The 25285-nt window shown below is 41.6% G+C and overlaps 4 protein-coding genes across 4 annotated transcripts; 2 read left to right on the forward strand and 2 right to left on the reverse strand.

Annotated features, from left to right (window-relative positions):
- Positions 1-364: 364 nt before the first annotated feature.
- hid1a (HID1 domain containing a) lies at positions 365-10295 on the forward strand. Its single transcript, XM_017040709.2, has 20 exons — positions 365-435; positions 3035-3292; positions 4320-4469; positions 5241-5411; positions 5576-5692; positions 6220-6326; positions 6426-6542; positions 6625-6832; positions 6916-6972; positions 7065-7205; positions 7364-7454; positions 7550-7701; positions 7804-7882; positions 7976-8140; positions 8246-8473; positions 8757-8908; positions 8992-9078; positions 9169-9260; positions 9348-9506; positions 9610-10295. The coding sequence occupies exons 2-20, from the start codon at positions 3227-3229 to the stop codon at positions 9671-9673; spliced, it is 2403 nt and encodes an 800-aa protein (XP_016896198.1). The 5' UTR covers positions 365-435; positions 3035-3226; the 3' UTR covers positions 9674-10295.
- Positions 10296-10988: 693 nt separating this feature from the next.
- Positions 10989-14726, reverse strand: LOC103392807 (proton channel OTOP2-like). The gene is made up of 8 exons (XM_008329537.2): positions 14636-14726; positions 14458-14536; positions 13856-14253; positions 13327-13463; positions 13169-13227; positions 12313-12437; positions 11425-12236; positions 10989-11347 (listed from the first exon to the last, which is right to left on the reverse strand). The coding sequence occupies exons 1-8, from the start codon at positions 14676-14678 to the stop codon at positions 11177-11179; spliced, it is 1824 nt and encodes a 607-aa protein (XP_008327759.2). The 5' UTR covers positions 14679-14726; the 3' UTR covers positions 10989-11176.
- Positions 14727-14909: 183 nt separating this feature from the next.
- Positions 14910-16763, forward strand: amn (amnion associated transmembrane protein). The gene has a single exon (XM_025064759.1). The coding sequence runs from the start codon at positions 15138-15140 to the stop codon at positions 16560-16562; it is 1425 nt and encodes a 474-aa protein (XP_024920527.1). The 5' UTR covers positions 14910-15137; the 3' UTR covers positions 16563-16763.
- Positions 16764-17250: 487 nt separating this feature from the next.
- On the reverse strand, positions 17251-25267 carry ush1ga (Usher syndrome 1Ga (autosomal recessive)). Its single transcript, XM_008329535.3, has 3 exons — positions 24970-25267; positions 20484-20937; positions 17251-20380 (listed from the first exon to the last, which is right to left on the reverse strand). The coding sequence occupies exons 1-3, from the start codon at positions 25131-25133 to the stop codon at positions 19580-19582; spliced, it is 1419 nt and encodes a 472-aa protein (XP_008327757.1). The 5' UTR covers positions 25134-25267; the 3' UTR covers positions 17251-19579.
- Between the last annotated feature and the right edge of the window lie 18 nt (positions 25268-25285).

The raw sequence follows: 25285 nt of genomic DNA on the forward strand, positions 1-25285 counted from the left end.
TTGAGTGGATCACACACTAATTATTGCTGATGTGATTATCAATTAATATAAAATAATAAACACTCAGTAGATACCTGACCAGGTGCTGATCTCCATCAACAGATGAGCAGAGCTTTGAGATTTCACAGTAACTGGAGATGAGTGAGGAAGGGCTGAGTGAAGAGATTCAGCTAGTAAAGCTCCAACGCACTTTGGTCTCATCATGTATCTCTGAGGTGGCCCCGGCACTGCAGGCTCTGAAAGTGGGCCTCCTTCAGGATGCGGTTTATCTGCAGGTAGGACTTCCCATTTGTCGGGAAGGCCGGTTCTGAGCCGGAGCAGAGAGGACTGCAGGGCCCCGCAGTGCAACGACTGCTGGAGCTTCCATCTGTAAACTCTGGAGTGCTGAAGCTGCTGCTGCTCTCACTGTTGGATGACTGTAATGCACATATCAACGTGAGTGTCTCCTTCTAAACTTGGTACATCATATAAAACCAGAATTATTTGTCATAACTAGATCTTTTTAGAGTAAAATTCCCTTCAACACAAACCATTTCAGGACAAAATAGAATATTAAATGTATGCAAGATGAACATAAAGCACAAGTGTATGTACTCAGATACTGCACCAACAGGTATAAAAAAGATAAAAAAATATTTTCAATGTAAATGTATGTATTCAATAATTAATTCCTCTTCTATTACTTAATCCTTCTTGGCGCACATCAGTTATGGAGTGAGGGTATGGAACAACCTGGATGTCAACTATTGTCTGGTTCATTTCTACTTCTTTAGCTCAATGTAATTTTGTACCTCAGAGTCCCATGCATCGCGGCCCGGCTCAGGAGACAGAGGGTGAGCTCTGCTTTGCCTTTTGGCATGGGGCACCAGGTGGCTAACTTCCTCTTCACCATCACCCCCGCTGCGCTGTCGTTTCCTGCATGGCCACAAACGTTTATCAATTACAATAATACTTACTATATCAAACTTATACCTTAAATATTAAGGTAAGATACCATTAAACAATAAAATGATTTTAAATAGAATCATAGTAGTATTGTAGAATAGTATCATAGAGCATGCATACAACACAATGTAACATATAGTACCTACCTCAAACTTTATTTTAATGTACAGATGTTCTTTTGTTGCTTGTTACTCAATACCAAAATATAATAAATAAATTATTTAGATAAAGAAACACTTAAATATTACTAAGTCACCCAGGACATATATACACTTAATATGCTTAATGTATGTTTTCCCAATGTGTGTACAAAGAAATATAGCACATTGAAAAGGACCATATTAGGTATCAAAAAGCCTGGTGTAGTCAAAGAAACAAAGCAAAAACTACCGTCCATACTAATAATAGTAATAATACATTTTATTTCATAATGACCACTGATTTATTATTAACACTAAATACATTTCAGCACGATAAAGTGACATTAATATAGCTAAACGTGACTGACAAAAAGCACAATGCATTTAAAACTCACCTGTTGTCAGTCAACATATGATGACAGTTATATCAGCGTTATCGATATCTTCAGAGGAAACAAAGTAAAACGGCTGTTGTTAACTGAAAAACAACAGCCTGTCGATGGCCTGTCGCCTCAGTTATCCGAACTAAACCGCTGCGTTTAGTCGACGACTTTTAAAAGTGACGTGGTGGGATTGGTCATTCTGTCAAACCAGAAAAACTGTAGGCCTGGTGACACGTAGACTCAGTAAAACAAGAGGTCGTCCGTCGATAACCTTGTTTGTAAATGAACCAACCTGAATCGCTTTATCATTGAGCAAAAGCTAATGCTAACAACACCGCTAGCTAAGCTATCTTAACTTGACCTTAAATATTTCGCCGACCACTAAATGTTAAAGTAATTAGTGTCTTTTTAGCAATGAGGAAAATTCCCTGTTAAAAAGCACGAATTTAAGTACATCTCTTTTAGCTTGTTTCTTTTAGAGACGTTAACCTAAAGTATAACCACAGGAAGCCGTAGCTTTGTTTACATGGCACTGCGGCTGCGCGTAGCGGCCGGGTTGCTTTAAGTGCCGACGGAAAGTTTTTCTCTACACGTCGGTTAACTACAGACGAACAATGTCCACTACTTTATGCATTTTCAGTCAAAATAAAACACAAGGTTTTGTTTGTAATATGTGGTAAGTCGTTGGTTATATCGTGCGTTCGAGGTGCGCAACTTAAACTGTAAATCATTCTTAGTAAGCAGAATTAAAATTAAGAGGTTACAAGCAGCTCATGAAGGCAACACGAGAGCAGGTGCGGCCATATTGTTGTCAAAAATACAAAATGACAAAATAAATGAATAGCTTGTAATAATACTAAAATACAAAAAACAAAACAAACTAGTCCACAGAGAAGTTAGGAAGAAAAAAACTCGCACTCAGAGTAAAACAAACTTACCGGTTTAAAAATTGTTAGTAGTATTTGCCCTTTCCAGCCCCAATGTCCTGTAAACATTTCACAACACCCTGTAATTGCTGTCCAAAAGTTGCATTTCCGTGACCAAAAAACAAAAACAAACAAACAAACAAACAAAAAAAAAAAACACTTGACATGTTTCTTTTCTTACTTGAGCAGCTAAAGATTGAAATTTCCCCACAGAAGAAGCCGCTGCTTCATGTATGTATATAATCGAATTGTAGCCTTCCTTAAACAAGAATTAGGTTTCTTTAGTTATTGGAAAGTTAAATTGAAATAAAATTCATATTTTATAAATTTTATAAATCAATGTATCGAGAATTTCATTAAAATGTATTTATATTGTTAACAAATATCTGTACTTAATAATTCCATGTGAAAGTTTCATTTGTACTCTCGTAAATATTGGTGAAATTAGGAATAAGATCACATCCATATTGACGTTTCGCGCAAGGTAAACCACACCCCCTCCACAATAGACACGCCCACTATGATTCAAACAACCGTCCCTATGCGAATGTAAGAATTACTCAAAGAAGGCAAGATTGGAATAACGTTAGAAATAAGGGCTGAGGATAACATTATAGTAAAGACGTGTTTTACTCGACAGGGGGCGTGTTCTACACTGTGACTGCGACTGCAGTCCATCTCTTCCTCGGCTGTCCAGACAGCCAATCATGCGAAAATACGCCTCCGCCAATGAGTCAAGCTGAGGAGTGTGAGGTGAGCTTATCTGGGATCCTGAGCCGCAGCGGTGCTTACGGACGGTGACGGTGTGGCTTTGTGCAGGAAAAACATCGCCATGGGTAGCACCGACTCCAAACTGAACTTCAGGAAAGCCGTGATTCAGCTGACAACCAAAACACAGGTACCTGCTCCTCCTTATAGATGGTGTTTGTGCGGAGACAGAGGAGGAAGATGAGCGAAGCAGCGGCGGCAGGAGGAGCAGAGGAGGACACGCAGCATCACCGAGGAGATGTGATGACGCTTTAACTGAAACATATGGCAGACAAAAATCACGTCTGACGTTGAACACGTCGTTCTTCCTTAACATAATATTTATTTCCGACATGATATAAATATCCAGAGTGTATAAAACACTGAAATACCCGAGAGGATTGTTTGTTTTTGTCGTAAACATTGATTACATGCGACTGTTTGCGCGTCGCTTATTGTGCCACGTCCAGCGTTTAGGCTACGACACCACTCCTGACAATAACAATAAATACAGATTTGGTAAATGTACGCTGGTGACGCACGTCTGTCATGAAACGACCACATTTGCAGAAGAGGCAGGTGCTGAGATAAACGCTCCTGATAAGAACGCGCGTGTTTACATTGCCATTAACCAGGCCTGTGTGGATGGGTGAGTCGTGTAACACAACACTAAACAACCAAATGAAAAAAAATGAGCAAACAGCAGCTTTTAAATGGTAGGCAGTGAGATACAGGACCAGACATTCGATGACGCAAACCCCATGTATAGAAGTATTGGTACACTGGTACTAATAATACGATGTAAACCACATATTCTAAATATAATAATGAAGAGGAGAATCCAACAAAGGAGGTCACTGATAGTTGAGCAGCTAAAATATGTTTATACAGTGAGAATAAACCAGGAATTCCATCGCAAGAACCACAACAATGACTCTTCTTTGTTCCCAGAAACTGTAAATATAAGGACCAAATGAAGTTACCCTGTGGTAATCTTCCTCAACTGTATTAGTCTGTAGCATGTTCCCTTGATTTAGTTTATATTTAACAAACACACATGCAAATACCAAGTATTTTTGATGTTTCTTCTTTAACCTGATAAGTAACTATTATTAAATTGTGTTCCACACACTTTATGACACACTGAATTTATTCATACACATATACATGTTCCACAGCCAGTGGAGGCCACAGATGATGCCTTCTGGGACCAGTTCTGGGCCGACACCACCACCACAGTCCAGGATGTTTTTGCGCTGGTGCCAGCAGCGGAGATAAGAGCTGTTCGAGAAGAATCGCCCTCGAATTTAGCAACACTCTGCTATAAGGTAGCAACTAAAAGCCTCATCTTTTCATGCTGTATGTGGAGTATATATTCCCAGCTTGACTGTGCAGAGATGTAGGTGTCAACGGATTTTTGTTTGTTAGAATTTGGTACAGTGTCTGTCAGCAAGACGCTGATTTGAAGAGGGGGAACAAGTGAGTCAACTGCCCTTCCTTTCTCCTCACTTCCTGTCTACGGCTCAGTGTTTTCACTGGAAGCTTCAGGAAAATAACAGCCACTCTGCCTGGAGTTTAATTAAATAAAGAGGAGGAAGTCAAAGGAACTGAGCTGACCAGGGAGTGTTTGTTCACATACCTTAGACAGAGGCTTATTAAATGTGCAAAATGCTTTATTCTCAGCAGCCAATCCACAGTTTGGCTAGAGATGACATCATCAATATAAGGGTGTGTACACCTGCAGGCCAAACTGTTCAAATATATATTTTCTTTTTTTGGCTTCAAGACTACCTAATAATAAACAAAACATAATAAATAATTAAAATGCAGGGTTCTTTGTGTTTATCAATGATAAAAGCTGCAGCTCAGGTCGTTTTGGTATTTGGTATTTGTTCAGGACGGCTGTAGCTCAGTACACAGCCACAGGGTTGTGGGTTGGACTCCAGGCTTAGTAGGTTATAAGCCACTTCTCGCTGCTCTTGGAGCGAAGGTGGTTTGAGTACAGAACATTTACCATCTGCACTGCACATTTACAACCTTTTTAGCCAAATCTAAATTAGCATGAGTGTTACTAAAGATCCCGTTCCCTGCCTCCTCAGGCTGTGGAGAAGCTGGTGCAGGGTGCAGAGTCAGGCTGCCCCACAGAGCGCGAGAAGCAGGTGGTGCTCAACTGCTCTCGAATCCTGACTCGCATCCTTCCCTACATCTTTGAGGATCAAGACTGGAGAGGATTCTTCTGGTCCACAGTGCCAGGTGCAGGACGAGCTGGGGTGAGTGGGCACCGATGAGGGGTGTTGATGGTTGGTAGAAAAATAAAAGGATAAAACAAACTCCAGCAGTCAGGGATATTAATAGCTTCCTCTCCATTATTCTTCACAACAGCGAAAAATGATGCTGCTTGATTTGTTCTGAATTGTGTCTCTGCTCTTTCCAGAGTGATGAGCTGGATGAGGATGATGGAGCCCGACCACTGGCTGAGTCATTGCTCCTTGCCATCGCTGATTTGCTTTTCTGCCCTGACTTCACTGTGCACAGCCATAGGAGAGGCCCAGTCAGTATACAGACAGAGGAGTCTGTTCTCATCAAGTTGTTACTTTTTAGGAAACACAAAGAAAAACTGCCTTTCTTCTCGACCTTTTCTTCTTGACCTTTTTAAAGCTAACCATATTTAAAGAACTGTTTTCTTCTTCCTGGTGTAAAGGAACCCGTCATTCGAGTGCTGTAGGATTGTGGATTAGATAAGAGTTAGCAAATATTTAGGCTGAATAAACCCTGCAGCTCTTTTACTGACTTGAGATTTCTCATAAGATAACCATTTTTTTCATACTAAAATATTTTTTGTGAACTACTGACTACAAGCAAGTAAAAAAAAAAAGGGAAGTATTTCCACACGAGCCCTAATTTACATCCCATAGACCAGACAATTTGCCCACCAAAAAACTATACAATGAGCAATAAAAGCAAAATAGCTTAGATAGAAAAAAGAAAGTTTGCTAAAGGATTGCAAATTGCCTCGGAAAAATATGTATATATAATATGTTATTGTTGTGAGATTATTGTTGCTCTTGCTCCGCGCAGGACTCAGTGGAGAACATGCAGTCCATAGACAGCTGTGAATACATCTGGGAGGCAGGCGTGGGTTTCGCTCAGTCTCCCCCACTCAACTACATCCATGACCTGAACAGGTGAGTCTGTTGGTCAAGTCTACCTGTGGTTATTGATCCAGGTGTAACAGATTTATTTTAATCTCCACCTCGGTGACTTTTACGTCTGACCTTCTCCAGGACTGAGCTGCTGAGACTGTTGATCACCTGCTTTTCTGAGGCCATGTACCTGCCCCCTTCGACAGACAACACTGTCCTCAACCCCTGGGTGACTTTCTTCTGTTCCACAGAAAACAGGTTACTACAGTATCGTGTATACATCCATGTTCTGTCATTAAAGAAATACAGGTAAACTGACTTACGCGTCTTTGTCTCCCAGACATGCGTTGCCTCTGTTCACCTCCCTGCTGACCGTGGTGTGTGCCTATGACCCAGTGGGCTACGGTATCCCCTACAACCACCTGCTCTTCTCTGACTACCGGGAGCAGCTGGTGGAACAGGCTGCACAGATCCTTATTGCGACACTTGAGCACGATGGAGGTGTCCTTCACCGCCCCCCCTCGCCATCCAGCATGGTGGAACAAGAGGTAAGAAACTGAAACCACAGAAAAAAAGAAAAATCAATCAATCGGAGGAGAAGACACATGTCTGAATGTGGACATTTTTTCAGTACACAGGACCTGAAAACCTGTTTGTGAATTACTTGTCAAGGATCCACAGAGAGGAGGTAGAAACATGAACACTTTAATAAAACACTCTTGGTTTTTCAAACGTTGTTACCCAGCTAATACTTTTTTTTTATCTTCCTACAACGTGCAGGACTTTGACTTCATACTGAAGGGCCTGGCTCGTCTGCTGACCAACCCTCTGACACAGACTTATCTGCCCAACTCCACAAAGAAGATCCAGTTCCACCAAGAACTGCTGGTTCTCTTCTGGAAGCTCTGTGACTTCAACAAGGTACGAAATAGCTAAACAAAATTACACAATTAGCACATTAGCACGGATGGCAGCTATCGTGAAATATTTTTTATAAAACAGAAGAGAAAATGTTCTCAGGAAAATGACTGGAATAAATTATTAAATATAAGAAGGGGATTTTCTTTTTTCCTCTGCAGAAGTTCCTGTTTCTTGTGCTGAAGAGCAGCGATGTGCTGGATATTCTGGTTCCAATCCTCTTCTACCTAAATGATGCCAGAGCTGACCAGTGTAAGCCTCATTCTACCGTTGCTATGTTTACAGTTGCTGCTATGCTAACGAGTCTCACCTTCACACATGAATCTGTGTTTGCCCGTTGAACGCAGCCCGCGTTGGACTAATGCACATCGGCGTGTTCATTCTGCTGCTGTTGAGCGGGGAGAGAAACTTTGGAGTGCGTTTGAATAAACCCTACTCTCTCCATGTTCCCATGGACATCCCCGTGTTTACAGGGACTCATGCTGACCTGCTGATAGTGGTGAGACTTCCCCTTTGTTTCATTACCTAAAGGTCTGCTCCTGTGTCTCTGACTCCATGGAAACAGCCTGTGCTCACAGCTGTCACCGTGTTTGTTTTGTAGGTGTTTCACAAGATCATCACCACAGGTCACCAGCGTTTGCAGCCTTTGTTTGACTGCCTGCTCACTATCGTTGTCAATGGTAGGCTTTGCTGACATCTGCTGGACAATAAAAATGTCTGCTACATGCGCTATTAAAATGTTTTGTTATGCCACTTTTTTGCTTTTTTTGCAGTCTCTCCATACTTGAAGAGCTTGTCCATGGTCGCGGCTAATAAACTGCTCCACCTGTTGGAAGCCTTTTCCACCAGCTGGTTCCTCTTCTCTGCTGCACAGAACCATCATCTTGCATTCTTCCTCCTGGAGGCATTCAACAACCTCATCCAGTACCAGTTTGATGGTATTTGTTTTATGAACATCTGAATACTAGTATTGTTTGAACTCCACATTTTTGAAAGCATTACTTAGTTAAAAAGTGTCCATTCATTTATTTCTTCACCTTTAGGAAACTGTAACCTGGTGTACGCCATCATTCGCAAACGTAACGTGTTCCACCAGCTGGCCAACCTGCCATCTGACCCTTCTTCCATTCAAAAGGCTTTGCAGAGGAAGAGGAAGTCACCAGATATGATTTCGCGAACCAGCTCACAGGAAACTGTCTCCATGGAAGGCTCTCGCCCTGCTGTGCCAGCAGAACCTGGTACCCTGAAGGCCAGTCTGGTTGCCATGCCAGGTAGGACTTTAGCAATTTAGTGTTGTGGACTATGGACATGGATGGGGAGTTATGTAAATGTGACTCACGTTAACATGTATAGCTCTGAGGTCATTACCGTAATTGCAGTCACCGAAGGCTATGTTTTCATGATCACCATTAATGAAGCATGAATATGAACAGAAAAACACAGACAGCAGGTTTCTTTGAATGTATAATGATTGAAATTGAACATGAACTTTTGAGTGGACTCAATGCTACTTTTATCAAATGCTGTCTTCATGTGATTGCTGTTTTCCTGTAGGCATTGATAAACTCACTGAAAAGTCCCAGGTGTCAGAGGACGGCACCATGGTGTCCATCCCAAAGACAGATTCTTCACACGCTGTCCAAACGGAACACTGTGCAGCCAGCGCAGCCAGTGATACAGAGTCAAATTCGGGCAGAGAAAATGAGGTACGTGTGTGTATATGTGTGTATTTGTACAGTAGCTGTTCCCTAGTATTCAAACCTTTGACTATTTTACTTTTAACTACTAGGATGTTTTCTACACGGAAGCAGAAATGGAGAAAAGACGTCTGTCGAGTGCTTCTACATCATCGTTCTGGGCTCCTACACCTGACTGGGTGAGGAAAAAAAAATGCTATTCTATCATTTTGTGTTGGACACTTGAGACATTACCAACTCGATGCATGTTGCCCACTTCGACCTTACAGGTGCTCTCCTGGAAGTGTAAGCTCCCCTTGCAGACTATCATGCGTCTGCTGCAAGTCTTAGTTCCTCAGGTGGAGAAGATCTGCATCGACAAGTACGACGACTCACAGTATCCTCTGTTGAATTCACAGTTGGACATTTTTCATCACAACTTTTAATGTAATGACATTTTACCCTGCAGAGGCCTGACGGATGAATCAGAGATCCTGAAGTTTCTGCAGCATGGCACGTTAGTGGGCCTGCTGCCTGTTCCTCACCCCATTCTTATCAGAAAGTACCAGGCCAACGCAGGCACCGCCATGTGGTTTCGCACTTACATGTGGGGTGTGGTGTATTTACGGTGAGTCAGTGAGTCTGAGCTTTATGCCAATATTCAAATGAAAGTGGAAAGGAAAATCTTGCAACAGTAACTGAACTGATATTTTTATTTTTTTTCCTTGTAGTAATGTGGATCCTCCCATCTGGTATGACACCGACGTCAGACTCTTTGAGATTCAGAGGATGTAGACACCACCCTAACCTCCTCCTCCTCCTCCTCCTCCTCTTCCATTACTTCCTGGTTTACCAGTGAACCTCACTGTGTTTAATTAGCCTATATACATCCTCATAATGCCCGCTGACCTCACATACACTGTTCAGTGCAGTAGGAGAGTCACTCAAATGAATGCAGATTACTCTCATAATAAGGACGGATCATTTCAATATTTTTATTCCTTTTAAAGCAGATCGTCAGACCTGGAGACCACTGAATGTTTGTCACACTACTGAGCGGATCGACCAGATTCCTAAAAGCCAATACTTCTTTGACACAATCACAAAGAAGGAGGAAGCGTTGCTTCAGCTTCTCAATCAGACTTGTTATGGAAGGTGTTGGGCTTTCCATCGGGGCCTGTACAGTAACACACGTCTGTATCCTGGATTGCACGATGTTGGTGTTTTTTGTTGTTGTACCTGCCGTGTGCTTTAAAGTGAACTTGCATTCTTCATCAAGAGACCATCTTGTTACTATGTAATGTGATAATGTAACAGACGTTTGGAGACAGATGTTTTTATGTGCTGTATATGAACAGATTTATGTTTAGAAATGGCTGATTATACTTATAATGCTCAATGTTACACTGTATTTTACTGGGACTTTACCTTTACTGAATATATATATATATATATATATATATATATATATATATATATATATATGTATATATATAGATGCACTGATGTTTTTTATTTGTCAGGTGAAAAATAAATAATTGCTTCTTAGATGAATAAACTATATCTAATAATAAACTCAGGTATAAGTCAGTGCCTATATAAACATATATATATAATTTATTTAAAATTAGGTATAATTTGTCAACAATGTAAAAAAATACAGAGCTCTGAGGAAACATTGCTAGCCCAATCATTAGCTTAAAATATTGTTAGCTTACCCTAATCCAGGAATAGCTAAAAATGTTCAACAAGAACATCAAAACAACTGACATAAAAAAGCCTGACATCAAAGTCATATACATAACAAGCATTTGTTAAATAAAATTGGATATTTTAAGCATAATAAAATATCCAAAAATGGTTCCACAGTTCAGAAACACATCGGCACAGATATAGTTTTCCTCTACATTGGAAAACGTAGTTGCACAGTCGTGGGCCATACAACAACTCTCCCAAGTTCCATATTAGGTTCACAGTTGAGTTCTCACTCCAGCATCATTCAGCAAATGTCAATATTAACACAGCACAGCTTAAATGAATAAACCAGATTTTTAGCAAATTATGCCAAATTAATTATTTGTATTTTTATAAAACATGCTCTTTTTTTTTTAAATGTTTGTTTAGATCAATAAAACATTACCCTCATCAGCTACTACATGCAAATGTGTTTAAATAATGCATAAAACAAAGCCATGAATGCTAAATGACAACCTACATTTGTTTAAAAACAGTTTATTGATACAATTATTTAATTAGAATATTTACATGACATACTGACAGATAACTGAGCTGGTTCACCTACGAGGTTAAATAGACCTCACACAGACTAGCGATGGAGTGCATGCGGTAGAAGATTCCAAAAGGAAGTCCAACATTTACGATCGCCGCCCACATTGTGAATTTGTAGAATTTGATCTCTGTGGTGTGATCAAACTGGGGACGTGCACCAAATGCAGGCATGATCCAAAGCTGTCAACAGGAGAATTCATTACTAAGAATGGGTTTGATTTCAGATAAATCAATCACAAAGAGGCAGGACAACTTACGATGACATTTCCAAACAGTAAAAAGGCGCAAACTTCCTTCAAGATTCTTCGTTTCCAGCTCAGCTTATCAGCGTAAGAATTCAGGAAGTAGTTCTTCTTACCTCTCTCGCGCTCGACGCTCTCTGCGTGTTCTTGAAAAGTGTGCGCGTTTGTGTGCAGAGCAGCTTCCTGCATGACATGAAAGGGCTCGCGATGCAGGCCCTCGATGATGAAGTAGTTCTGGAGTCCGAGCTCCAGCACGACAAGCACGGCCCACGAGAGGTTCAGGGCGTTGAGGTGACCTTTGGCCCCCAACGCCACCAGAGCCACGATGGAGAAGTAGCTAATGATGAACTGTCCCATTGACGCCCCCACCAGCAGCCCCATATCCAGAGTACGGGTCGGGTTCTTCTCAGATACGTGCTCCCTGCGGTCCAGCCGGTAGATGATGCAGCCGATGGCAGTAGAGATGGACATCAGGCTCACGATCACGATATTGGAGATGAAGTGAATGAGTAGAGCTCTGTTTCTCTTCTCCTTCTCCTCTTGTAGAATGTACAGCTCGTACAGGACGAACGTCACGAGTCCCGCCACCGCCATGAGCACTCCTGTCAGGGGTCCCACGCAAATGTCCTTGGGCCGAAACTTGACGTTGTGGTGGTTGTGATGTTCCACGAGGCGGCCCACGTTTTTCCACATGACGTAGGCCATGGTGGAAGCAAAGAGGCTGTACTCGATGTTGAAGGGGTACATGTAGTAGAAGGCCTCTTTGAAGGTGTCGCACGCCGAGTGGCTGCACTGACACTTCTTCACCTTACCGTAATCATAACTCGCTGAAGTAAGGATAAGGTTTAAGCAACACTTGACTTATTCAATATATATTCATTTTAAGCAGGTTAAACCCGATACCTCTGTACATCTTGTGTGACACGCTGGTATTTAAGTCGGGAATTTCAGTTTGGTGCAGAGACTCCTCCGTCACGGCCGCCATCCACAACACCAGGTTAGTGGAGAGAGTCAGGGTCAGACCACACCTGAAATGTACACACTGATTACAATCAATTCAAACAAGCCAGTGATCATGTAATCTAGAAGCGGCTGACAAAGGTTTACACTGCACTTTTACTAACGTGTGACTGACGTGTGATACCTTAAAGCAATATTTTGTGTATATTTGGGCCGTCGGTCACTTTTGTAAATACCAGAATACTTTGGCATCAGCAGCGCAACTCAGTTAATCGTTCTCCCTAATGACATCACATGGAGACGTAAACAACATTCATGGCCTGATGCTTTTCAGGTTTGGGTTTAATCAGCAAAATGAAAAAAACTCAGAAAAACCCGCATGAAAAAAATGTTGGTATTTTTTGTGTGTAAAAGCATCTACCACAGGGGTTTTATTCTGAGCTTTAAAGTCAGCAGCAACCAACACCAAAATAATATATATATTCCTTTCTCAGTATTTTCTAATAGTATTTTCTCTTATTTCTTAAGAGATAAGAGTTTGATGGAACTTCTGGATATTCTGATACTAACATCTAAAACCGTATAGAAGCAAAATGCAGTCTAACAGAAACACGGAGAATCTTCCAGTTACATAACCCAACAGTCACTGACCTGAATCATGGGAAATCCAAGCAAAACCAGAGGAGCGGTTTTGTTGACTGACATAATTACCTGCTGCAGCCAGGTTTCAGTCATGTCATATTATGTCATGCTGTAATAACATTAGGCGAAGAGATAACTGGCATGAGGAACAACACACCTGGTAATGTTTGTGTGCAGCTGCACACAATCCTTTGCATGAGTCCAAAGGAAGTAGGTCTAAAAGAAGAATCAGTTATTGTTATTTGACCTTTTGTAAATGGTTAAAGGTGCCATTAGGGTTGGGCGTGTTTTTTTTAATTGCATGACTGTAATAACCTGGAGAAACAAAAACACAGCCTGCACGACTGGGAAAGCCACTTTTACTGCAGAGTCACAATGAAGGTAACCCACGTAGTTGACGATCTTGAAGACGTCCATGAGGAGGCTGAGGAAACCGAACAGCACCAGTCCCACTGTGGACGTTCAAAGACGTTATGAAGTAAAACTACAAACAAAATTACAGTCACATCTATGTTTGCACTGGTGGAAAAAAAAACAACCATATTTGTGTGTGTCTGAGGCCATTACATTTAGTATCCCTACATGTTAGCTTGTGCAGCACTAAGTTAAGTGGGTTTGACTTTTAGCTGTCTTGTGAACATTTCCCCACAGCTGGACAAAGTTGGAAGATTATATCTTTGTCCAAACGTTAGCATTTCCTGCTTGACTTATTTTAGCTAACGTTTGGTCAACCTCAGGCTATATTTGTTCTAATTAGCCTAGCCTAGCTGCTGCCTCTGGAAACTGTATCTTAAAGTTTGGCTAGCTGAGTTTTCATAAAACTCAGACACAAATCAGCTCTGACCTCTCAGCCACACAGGTCCTGCGTGGCTGTCTTTGAACAACGCTCCCTGGTCCTTTCGGGAGGTGACCACCATGTGGAAGACCATCCACAGCATTGTGAGGAGGATGAGGACGATGAGGAAGATCTGCAGGTGCACACCCGTGATGACGCCGCTCATGGCACTGCCGGCGACAAAAGCACAGCCCAGGATCAACACGTTCAGGCAGATGATGCCGGACAGGAGCCATCCACCACCGTGGTGAGCTCTCTCCACCACCGCCTCCACGTGGTGGCTGTGCTGTCTCACCACTTCAACACTGGGAGAAGGGGAAGGAGAGGAAACTTGTTGGATGTTCTCCAGCTGTGCTGCAGTTTCGATGTTGGATGGGTGGGCCTCCACAACGTCATTAGGTGTTTTTCTGCAGCAAAATTAAAAAAAATAAATAAATAAAAAATAAATCATCTGTTATTAGTTTCAACCTGTTGGTACTTGAAATGTATTAATTATTTGGTTTAAACACTTAATTAATTGAATAACTCCTCATTTCTCTTCTTTAGGAACAATAGCTGAAGGAGGGAAATGGTCCCAGAGCAGAAGGCAGCAGCTCATTGACTAAGTTTACCTCGACAAAAGTTTGTTGCTGGTCCTAAACATCTGATGAGCTTTGGTCTTCATCATGTCCAAACAGATATGGCAGAACACTATAATGTCACAGGCGAAATGCTAGGAACCAGGAGTTCATATATTTTGACTAAAAAAAAACAATAATTAAGAAGAAAAACAAAGCAAAAGAAAATCACCCAAGCTGCTCCTTCTACCTGCAGGAGCTTCACAGAACTTCATCACTGATGGCCCACAGGTGTTGTTAGTTTAGGCTAATAGGGTGGGGTCATGTGTGACCCCGCCCCCTTTGTGATTGAATGTGTGGAAATGATTCCAAATTAAACTCACAATGCCTCACAGTTTTCAGATACCATTTGAAAATGATTATCTACTTAAGGTTTTGACAAATTACAACATGATTTTCTCCATTTTTATTTAAGTATTTTAGGATTAGCTTTTTGATGACACGTTCATATTTTTATATTATTAGCAGTGAGTAAAGGTAAATTATGTAACTTTGAATTAGGAAACCACTGACAACTGAAAGAAATGCCTACATAGAAATGTCCCTTCAGGTGATGTTAATCTTTTACAGACCACCTGCCTCACTAATTTCAGTTTACATCCACTCGTGTTTGTCACGATGTTGGAAACAAAGGTCATGGAACTTCCTCCCAGTCTGTCTCACAAACATTCAGGATGATGACAACAACAGACCTGCTGCTTCTCTCCTGTCTAACGGGGGCAGCTGGTGCCCTGTACAAGCAGTGGATTCCTGACACCAACTATGAGAACAAGACAAACTGGGACAAGGGCGACGTTCCATGTGGCAGTGACAAAGTTTGGTTTTCAGCCCAAAGAAAAGTCTCTGTGTTTGTAAAAACGACACACGCCGTGCAGGAGATGAGGTTGCCAATGGACGGAGAGTTCATCCTGAATTCTGGAGCTGGGTTTTACGTCATGGCAGGACAAGACCCAGGTTGTGGACAAGGTGTCATGACCAAATTCAAAGACTCAGACTCTCTGAAGTGGTTGGATCCAGCTCTGTGGCAGGGAGCTGTGACTGTCGATGATCTACAGCGTGAAAACTTCTTGTTCTCAGTCCATGAGGAGAGTGTTCCCTGCCGGTATGATGATGTGGTTTTCAAGGACCTGTCCTCCTTCAAAGTGGACACTAGCTCCAGCCTGTCTGCCATCCCTGTTAAATCTGTATCTGTGCTGGGGAAGAAGTTTGAAAGTGGATCGGAGTTTTCACAGTATCTCAACTCACGGTCAGGTCGGCTGCAGTTCCACGGATCCTCTGCGGTCACTGTGGGAAGTCCAGGCTGTGGAGATCCTTCTGGGTGTGAGTGCGGAAACTCCGTGAACCATCAGCTGATCTGTGCACGTGTGAAATGCACCGCTTTGAGCTGCAAGAAGCCCCTCTTAGCTGTCGGACACTGCTGCCACGTGTGCGGGGCCTTGGTCACCATCCATTTCACCGCCGGTTTCAACCTGCAGACGTACAGGCAACGCATTCACCACCTCTTCCTCATCTTACCAAAATACAAATCCATTCAGCTGGCCATGTCTAAGGTCTCCAGGTCGCAGCGTTTGATGGGGGTCATCCCTTTCGGCTCCTCACCTGAGATCCAGGTGGTTCTTGTAGACGGACAGGGAGGCCTTCAGGCAGAGGCTCTGGCCAGGGACATACTGAAGGATGTCCGCACTCACGGCTCCAGCTTTGGAATCACTGCGGCTGAATTTCAGGCCTCTTCTGGCAACAGCAGCGATCAATCTGCAGACAGTACTGGGGTGGTGGTCGGGGCTGTGATTGGAGGTTTGGTTTTGATCGCATTCATTGTCACTGTGTTTGCTTTGGTGCACAAGGGCATCATTCAAATGCCCTCAGTGTCTTGGCAGGTTTCTCTCAGCAAACTGAAGAGAAACAGTGATGTCGGTGAACTCGGGGGTCCATTAGACCATGGCTTTGACAACCCAATGTTTGACAACCTAAACATGTTGCCTGATCTTCCCGGCCTGCAAGGCAATGGCACAACCGATTCAATTGCATTCACTCAGGCAGGTGGTGTTTACTTTGTGAATCCAGCTTATGATGAGAATGAGACAGATTTTAATGCCTGAAGCTACAATCACATTACTGTTAATGATTTCCTTGACGATTGTATGAGACAATCCTACAGCATTACCAGGAGGCATTACCTGTGGAGTCCCAGTAGACTTCCTATTTCCTGAAGGGACTTGTTAAACAAATAAAAATGCACGTTTCTCTTGATTTATGTCACATTTCAGAAGAGTATGTTCACAATAAAGCTGCAGTAAAAACGGGTTAATGTGTTCATGTTGCAAAGTGGCCACTAGATGGCGGTAATTTTTGACATTCATAAAAGCTGAATTAGTGGAAGAACAATCTTTTTTGCAGCCTTTGCGAAAATTAACTGGGATTTAAATACATTTTCTTACTGACATGCAAAGTACTGACACCTATTAAACAGCTGAGTAATCATGTCCAAAGTGTGGCCCAAAGAACAACACGGGACCTATGACTTATGTCTTCATAATAGTGTTTATGGCGTGCCACCAAAGTAGGGCATTTCTTATTCTGTAAGATGCTGTGACCAACATCAGTACGACGATAAAAAAAAAAAGTATAGATTTTTAAAAACTTGCCTGGGGCAGTGGTGGCTTAGTGGTTAAGGAAGTGGATTTGGGTCTGGAAGGTTGCAGGTGCGAATCCACCAGCTGCCACCACTGAGGTGCTCTGAGCAAGGCACCGTCCCCACACACTGCTGCCCACTGCTCACTTTGGTGATGGGTTAAATGCAGAGGTCACATTTTGTTGTGTGTCACAATGACAGATAGTTCACTTTCCTTCCTTCCTTCGTTTTTTTGGATTTTTGTTTTTGCAATGTGTTTTTTCTGACTAATTTGCCAAATTACTAATTATATGTTTCTCTGATGTAAGCTTCTACTTGCCTAGCTTAAAGACATTACAAACTATCGATTGAACTAAACGGTTAATTTGTTAAATTAAGCTGACTTTAACCTTATTTAAGATTTGGTTACTTTTAAATAATTTAGCTATATTTTCAGATTTTTTTATTTAATTTTTAATTCATAAAACTGGGAAACATAAAAAACATAGTGCATGTTAAAAAAACAAAAACGTCATGGGAACTATCAAAATTCATGCTGAAGGGAAGTTTTAGGATCTATGTTGGATTTCCTGACAATGATGTACTGTAGTGTTCATGTATATTACTATATAGTACAGTCAATGTTAGCCACTTTCTGAAAATAATTGTGAATTTGTCTGTGGATGTTTGTGGCCTTTACTCTACAACTGCAGGACAAAAAAACAGGTTAAAAACCCATCCATCTCAATCTCTGCCAATTCCTACAACAAAAACAAGGACAAACAGAGGATCAGGTATCGTTGAGTGAAAACTCTGATCAAATAAGCTGAACCGGCAGGTCCGCGTTGATATTAAATACACTGTTGAAGTCTAAAATGTTCTCACTTTGGTCTTTTGGACGTTTTATCAGTTGTTACGATGCCCAGAGCGCCATAGACGTTGGCGGCTCATGACAACATTTCTTTGTAAAAATCCCAAGGCTTACACAACGCAGCTTTCCTTCACTGGCAGACCTTACATAAGAAGGCAGTGAACCTCTGTTGGTGACAAAGAAGGGTTAACTGCAGAGCCGAGGATGTGATGATGCCAAAACATTTTTGACACTCAGACACAACAAAGTCTTAAAAGCAGTAAAATTATGGCTCCAAACAGACCTGTGTGGTTGGAATCACGCCTGAGTCGTCACTTTGTTTAGGGAAAATAATGCTAAAATTTTTAACAAAGAAACCCATTAAACACAGCTACAGTACCAGGAAAACGTCAGATGTTTGATTTCAATAACTATAACTTGTCAGGACACGTTTCAACAATCTTTGATTGAGTTTTCTTTGATCAGGTTTTTTACAACACTCAACACAAGAAACAACGGAGCAAACATCTTAATTTGTAATTTGTTTGTAATACTTAACTTGTTCCAAATGTCCTGTTCTTTAAATTATGTAACACTGTTTCTGACCCAAACATAATCTCAGTGCAGTTGACCTGAGCAGAAGCAGTGAAGCCTGCTGAATGTAAACGTCTGCAGACGTCAGTGTGAAAAACAAGCTCTCAGTGTTGTATTTGAAAACCTTTCTACATTTCTAGTGACAGTTTAAAATTCAAAAAATCAGGCTGTGCAGGCACTTAGAACAGTAGGGTTTTGCCCCATGGTGGCAAACAAGCTTCAGGGAAACAAACCCTACAATCAACTCTTTGTCTGTTATGCCACGAGGCATAAAGTACTGTACAATCCCAGGCCACAGTACTGCATTCTGCAGTAGTCTTTCTGATTGATTGTTCAACCCTGTAGTGCTGGGGACTCGAGCTGAACAACATGCCAGTGTAACAGAGGTTAGAAAGGAAAAAAACAAGAGGAAAAGCAAGTTTGGTTTTAAGAGAAAATCTGGCCTGTTATTGAGTGACTAATTTGTTTTATTTGTCTTACCTATTTGTAAATGCAGGATTTTTAAAAACAAAGTCAAGCCAAGTGCTATGCAGCAAGAACCAGTTCCTGAGGAAACACCACTATACGTCCTTAACGTAAAAGACGTTTTTTGGCGTCTGTCAGTATCATGCCTGTTACGTTTGGCTATAGCATGACATCATAACCTGTTGTTAAAAAAATGGAAAAAAAAAGTTTGAAGTCTGGATTGAACAACAGTAACTCGGTCATAGCAGGTCTCAATACCATCCATTCACCTAATTTCAAGACACATCCAGCCTTGTCTTTCAATGTCAAAGGTTTGTTACGGTTCAAGTCTGTTTGTGCACTATTCAGTTTGGATATTTGATCCGAGTAACTTCCACCTGTACTTGTCGCACTTTTAAACATGAACAAAGTTTGTTCATCATTTGTACTTCTTTTGGAGTAAAATTCCTTTAAACCATCAAACCTAAGTTGGCACTCCTTTAAATCATTGTTTTACATTAAGTCCACCGTGCTGGTGTAAAGAGAAAACAATAATAAACAATACGTCCTTGCTAAATCAGGTTCCAAACATAAAAAAGTAAAGTGTGTCTCCAAAGTCATAGTTCTGTGTCCTCTATACAGTCTGGGTCTTCTATTGTCTCCAGTCGTCTCTTGCAGGCGTCCAAGATCTTTTTCCGTGGTCCTAGGGGAATGTGGATACTTTTAAGGTCAAGGTCGGAGCAGAGCAGCAACGCTTCAAGGTCAATCTTCTCTCTCCTGAAGATGGAGTAAAACTCCACCATGCTCTGGGTGGCCAGGAACACTTCTAGAGGACTCGTTTCAGGTTCGTCATCATCATCCAGTCCCAGTTCTACCTCGTCCCAGGGCAGTTCCTCTACATTCCTCTCCTGTAGACTGCGTGCACTGCCGATGCTATCTTCGTCTGCACTCGGATATGGCTGTAGACGGCTACGTAAACGCACATTATTACCAGAATGGCTGGTCCCGGCCTCATCCCTGTGACCAAGGTCAAACATGCCCCCGCTCACATAGTTCCTCCTAAATACCATGGTGCCCAGACCAGGCCGGTTGAACAAGGAATCGTGCCCAGAGTCGGTGCTGATCTCAGAAAAGTCAATGTCAGGCCCATGGAAGTCCGGCTCGCTCATGGCACGTGAAATGGCATCGTCATTGTCTCGGGGGAACATGTCCCGAATGTTGCGGCGTCCTCGCTCTCTCGGATTCACATACGTCCCCTGCTTGACAAACATGACGTCATTGCCCAGCTGAAGCCCAGAGAGCGAGCGCACACTTTTTCTTCCGTCCTCATAGATTTTAAAAGTCCCATCTCCTTGTTTTCTCTTCTCCAGCTTCTTCTGAATTTTAGTCTTCCCTCGATTTGTGGCATGGAGAGTAGCCTAACAGAACAGGGAGAAAACACAGTTCCATCATAAAGGAGCCAACGTGGTTGTTAATATAAAGATGTAATTATGTGACTAGAGTAGAATGAAATCTCCTGACCTGTGAATATGGCACGCTGACAGTAGCAGCATTGTAATGGCGCAGCTTGTGGCTAACAGAGCTGCCAGTGTAACTAGAAAAACTCATGACATCAGATGCAGAAGCTTCGGAGACCTCCCTGTGATGCTTCTTCTCCATTCGTTTGCGGTGTTTCTTCTGCATCTTCATGCACTCCTTGATTCGCCGTTCGGCTTCTCGAAAGGCCCGATCCTTTAGCTTGCTGACCAGCTTGGTGTTCAGGCTAGTCTGCTTGGCTGCGATGGAGTCCAGGTAGCGGACGCAATCCATGTGGTTTTTTGTGGCGGCCATGTCCAACGGCGTGTGGTAGTCGTTGTCCAGGCACCATATGTTGGCACCGAAAGACACCAGGAAGAAGAGGCAGTTCATGTGACCGTTGGCAGCCGCCAGGTGGAGCGGTGTGTTACCCCATATGTCACACTTGTCAGGGTTTCCTCTGTGAGCCATGAAAAACACACGAGATACAACTGAAATTCTAACAGACTTTATTTAACATCTTCTTTTTACATTTCTTTTAACATTTTAGCTTCTTCAAATTGTAAAATAAATTAGGCTTTGAATGACTTTTGACTTGACCCTTCATCAGGGGTCGTGACAGCGGCAGTTCAAATCGTGAATGTCCAAATTAAAACACCATATTTTCAGGTTAGCACCCAAAAAGCCATTTTCTACGCCTATTGCTAACTGACAGAATAAAAAACATGTTATTGTTTGTTGGATTTGGTGAGAGTTTCAAAGGTTTGTCTTCAGTTTGATGACATTAAAAGATGGGTGTCTTCTCCAAGCCTTTTGAAAGGCTAACTCTGATACAGATGGTACAATGGTTTGTACAATCCAAGCCTTTTGAAAGGCTAACTCTGAATGATGTTGGTTGCAGTATAAAAAAAAGCATTACTGGAATGACACAGGTTCCTATAATGCAGTACTGCAGGCGGGCCCCTCTTGGTTGAGGGTGCAGAAACGTTTTCCACTGCTGTAATGCTTGAATGATAACAAGCCTCCAGTCACTAGGTGGCAGCAACTCATACAATGGTTTGTACAGATTTCTGTCCCCAACAGGGGGGCATGACAGAAAATAATTGAGAACCACTGCTATAATGTAATCAATCATTCATAGGTTGGTATTCAATCCCTAAAAATAATGACTTAACAGTTAGCCCTACCACTGACAACCAGGTCATGACTGAGCATTTGAAACCAACAAACACATTGGCATGAGTGGGAAGATAATGAGACCTTTTTAAAACGTACTGCACTACCACCATGCACCACCATGTCTTAGGTCCACCAAAACAAGGCACCACACAAAAACATTAGTGCATGCTTTCAAATATGGCTGACATGATTTAAAAGACAGGCCCAAAACTGACTTTACTAATACAACGCCGCGATCCAAACACATAGGCAACATTTTGCCTTGCATTACAACCCAGGACCTCAGGGTTACCTCTATACTGCAGACCTGTAATATGAGTACAGTCCTACCAGCACCTCTGCTAAACAAGCTGGATCTTATTTCAGGGGAGGTTGAGTTTGTTACACCTGACTCACAAAGCACAATGGTGCACAGGCTGTGATGACACAGTGAATTCCTTGAGTCTGAACATTAAGTATTAAGGAAAGAGAATTATTTGTCATTCACGCCGTGACAAACACAACCACAAACACAATCTGCCTTTAACCCATCACCAAAGTAAACAGTGGGCAGCTTTAAGCGCCCGGGGAGCAGTATGTGGGGACGGTGCCTTGCTCAGAGCGCTTCACCTCACCTAACTTGGCAGCTGGTGGACTCAAACCTGAAGCCTTCCGCACCCAAGTCTGCTTCCTTAACCACTAAGCCACCACTGCCCGTATTACAACGCACGTGTACAGGTTTTCTACTTGTTTTCTTTAACAGACCCTAAAATCTATATCCTATAGCGCTTTCACTAATTAAAAAATGAATCTTCTAACTGACAATGTTTTAACCAAGAACATACTTTTTTTTTACCCCTGTCCAAATACAATTCTGTTTGCTATCTTTCAGCTAATGCTAATTTATATTTAGTGCATGGCCATTTTATGTTTTCCTGAGTTACTTCAGTTAGCTATTGTATTGATACTTTGCAGTACTAAAATAAGAAATAGCAGGCTAACTTAGTCACCTGTTTGATAATGCTAACCAATCTAAGGTACTTTTCCCTAATATTTGGCTAATTTAAAAATGTTGGCAATACCTTAGCTTTACTTAACCAGCTTGCAGCATTTACTTTTATTTCTCTGTTATTTCTTGGGAAATACTATTTAACGTTTGGATATTTTCGTTTTGGGCATTTTTCCCAATATTTAGCTAACTTTTTGCCAGACCGCTGTGTGAAAGTGTTTAATGTATATTTTAATAGATTTCTTTTTTATTATTTTAGCTCAGTGCTACACTATGTTTTTAAAAAGTGTTGTGTTCTGACTCCAGCTTTCTTTCGGCGTTGTCACATAAAGACTGCTAAATATTTGATGGGATGGACATGAAGCTGCTGTTGTAGTGCCAATTCATTATTAATGGATCATGTTGTGGTGTTTTCACACAAGGAATGTGTGTCAGCTTGGCCAAAACCAAGCAGGACAACAATACCAGCATTAAACTGATTTCTTTGCCTCCATTCAGCTTAGAATAGAAAAACCTTTATTATCGTTGTAACAGCACTGAGTTACAAAAATGTCTCTAGAAAGGTAAAAAGGTGTCCTGGGTAAGAGATATCCCTGTTGTTAGAGCATATGACAGACTGGTGGCGCCAAGCCCAGAAAGTCATAATAAAACAGTGTTTAAACAAAAGGATAACATGTCTGGAGATGAAGGAAGATAAAAATGCCATAAACTGCAAAGACAAGATAAACAAATTTTACAAACCAAACCAAATAAAGATTATACAATACGTTTGTCATCATCCAGAGACAATACGTGATAGTTTTATGTGTCGTAATTTATCTAAGTCCCAGTAAAATTCTAATCATGGCTGCGGTACTTCTGCTCACATAACCCTCGCCTGCTTTTTATCATATTATGAGCTGTTAGCATCTTCACCTCCTTTGACAGCTTGATGTTACTGCAGGTCAGACAATACAATATATTTTGACAAAATAGACCTGAATGGCATCTTTCCCAGGATATGATATGAAGCAGCATTAAACCTCTCTTCAATATATCCCCAGCTATTATGAGTCTGGTGTCTCTGTAAAACATTACAGCAGCTGTTAAAGTTTTGCTTTAGTACTTTGTGTCAATCAGAAGTCTATGTTATGCCATCTGCACTCAAACCCTGGGAAATTGCCAACTTAGTTCTCTCACATTGCACCAAATGTTGCTTCCCCATATTCTGCCATTGCGTGTTTAAAAGCTAAAGAATTAAGCTGTTTACCAGCATTTCATACAAACTGTGATCGACTAACAAGACGACGTAAGTTGATATGTACCACCTATATTTTTACATTTTGCTTGATCGTAATGCTACGTACAACTCTGCAAAGAGAAATCCAAAACGCAAAATCTGCCTCTGTCTGATTTTGACCTTGCAGTTGTCCTGTAGTTTGATTTTTATCCAAGTTAACTTAGCTAGGGAGAAGATAATATGTCCAAAGCTAGCGGGATAACGTTATTTCCCTTTCTGAGGTAATACACTTAATTTGATGCTAGATTTAAACAAATTAATTAGTATACACAGTTATCTTTGAACTGCGGTCACATATCTTCTTTGAAAATGTATGAACGGTAAAACAAGATTTTAATGTTGTTTGTATGACAGGCAAATAGCTATTTCCAGTAAATACAAATCCTGCAGACATGGACAAACTACATATGTTTCTATCCAAGCACGGAAAAAAATCACGTGGGTCACGATTTTTTTTAGTGCTAACCCACGTCTGAACTTGATGTACTGCACTAGGTAAAAAGAATATTCACTTAATATTTGGATTATTTAATGATAATCTATAATGACTATAGATATTGCATAGACACCCAGGTATGCATCAAATAACATAGGGAATCAATAAGGGTCGTTTTTGACGTTTGAACTTAATGGAGGATTAGCTGGAATACTGAATGATTAAATTAATTTATTACAACTATATTAAAGCAAATTAAAGCACAGTCGGGTCATTTTTGACCAATATTGTTCATCAAAGGATCTTCTTAAAATTCACATTTTTGTTAAGAAAAATACTGCACTTTGTGGTCAAGCAAGTCTCCAATATTATAATTTTAATGAATAACTTAAAACCAAATTTTAAAAATACGGCTTTTATCAATCTCCCAAATCTAACCCAACTATAAATATTTAGGGAAGTAATAAAACTGTGGTCTTCTAGTCTAAAACTGTCAGCAGTCCCGTTCCCAAAGTAAAGATGGACCTGCAGGACGTGGGTGAGGCTTGGGTCTGCCTCTGGAAACCTTTGCGCTCATAATTAGACAGCGGTCATAAATTCTTTTACGCACCCTCTGGCCACGATTAGCCTCAGCGCCTCCAGGTTGCCGTGGTAAGCGGCCCATAACGTCGGTGTCATGCCATCTTCATCCGGGGCGTTGAGGTCCTTCCTAGTGGCCTCCTTCAGCAGGTCCAGGTATCCGTCCCTGGCTGCCTTGTGGTATCTGTCATTCATGGTTGAGGATCAGGATCAGGCTCAGTCCGCTCTTCATCGACTCCACCGACTCCACCACCAGCATCATTATGCTCTGCATGTGGGTCAGTGGTGGACTCAGACCGGATGGAGTGCCCCTGTGCTCCGCCGAGTTACCGAACACTCGTCGGTAA

Source organism: Cynoglossus semilaevis, chromosome 17, assembly GCF_000523025.1.
Source record: "Cynoglossus semilaevis isolate Cse_v1.0 chromosome 17, Cse_v1.0, whole genome shotgun sequence".
NCBI classification, from domain to species: Eukaryota; Metazoa; Chordata; class Actinopteri; order Pleuronectiformes; family Cynoglossidae; genus Cynoglossus; species Cynoglossus semilaevis.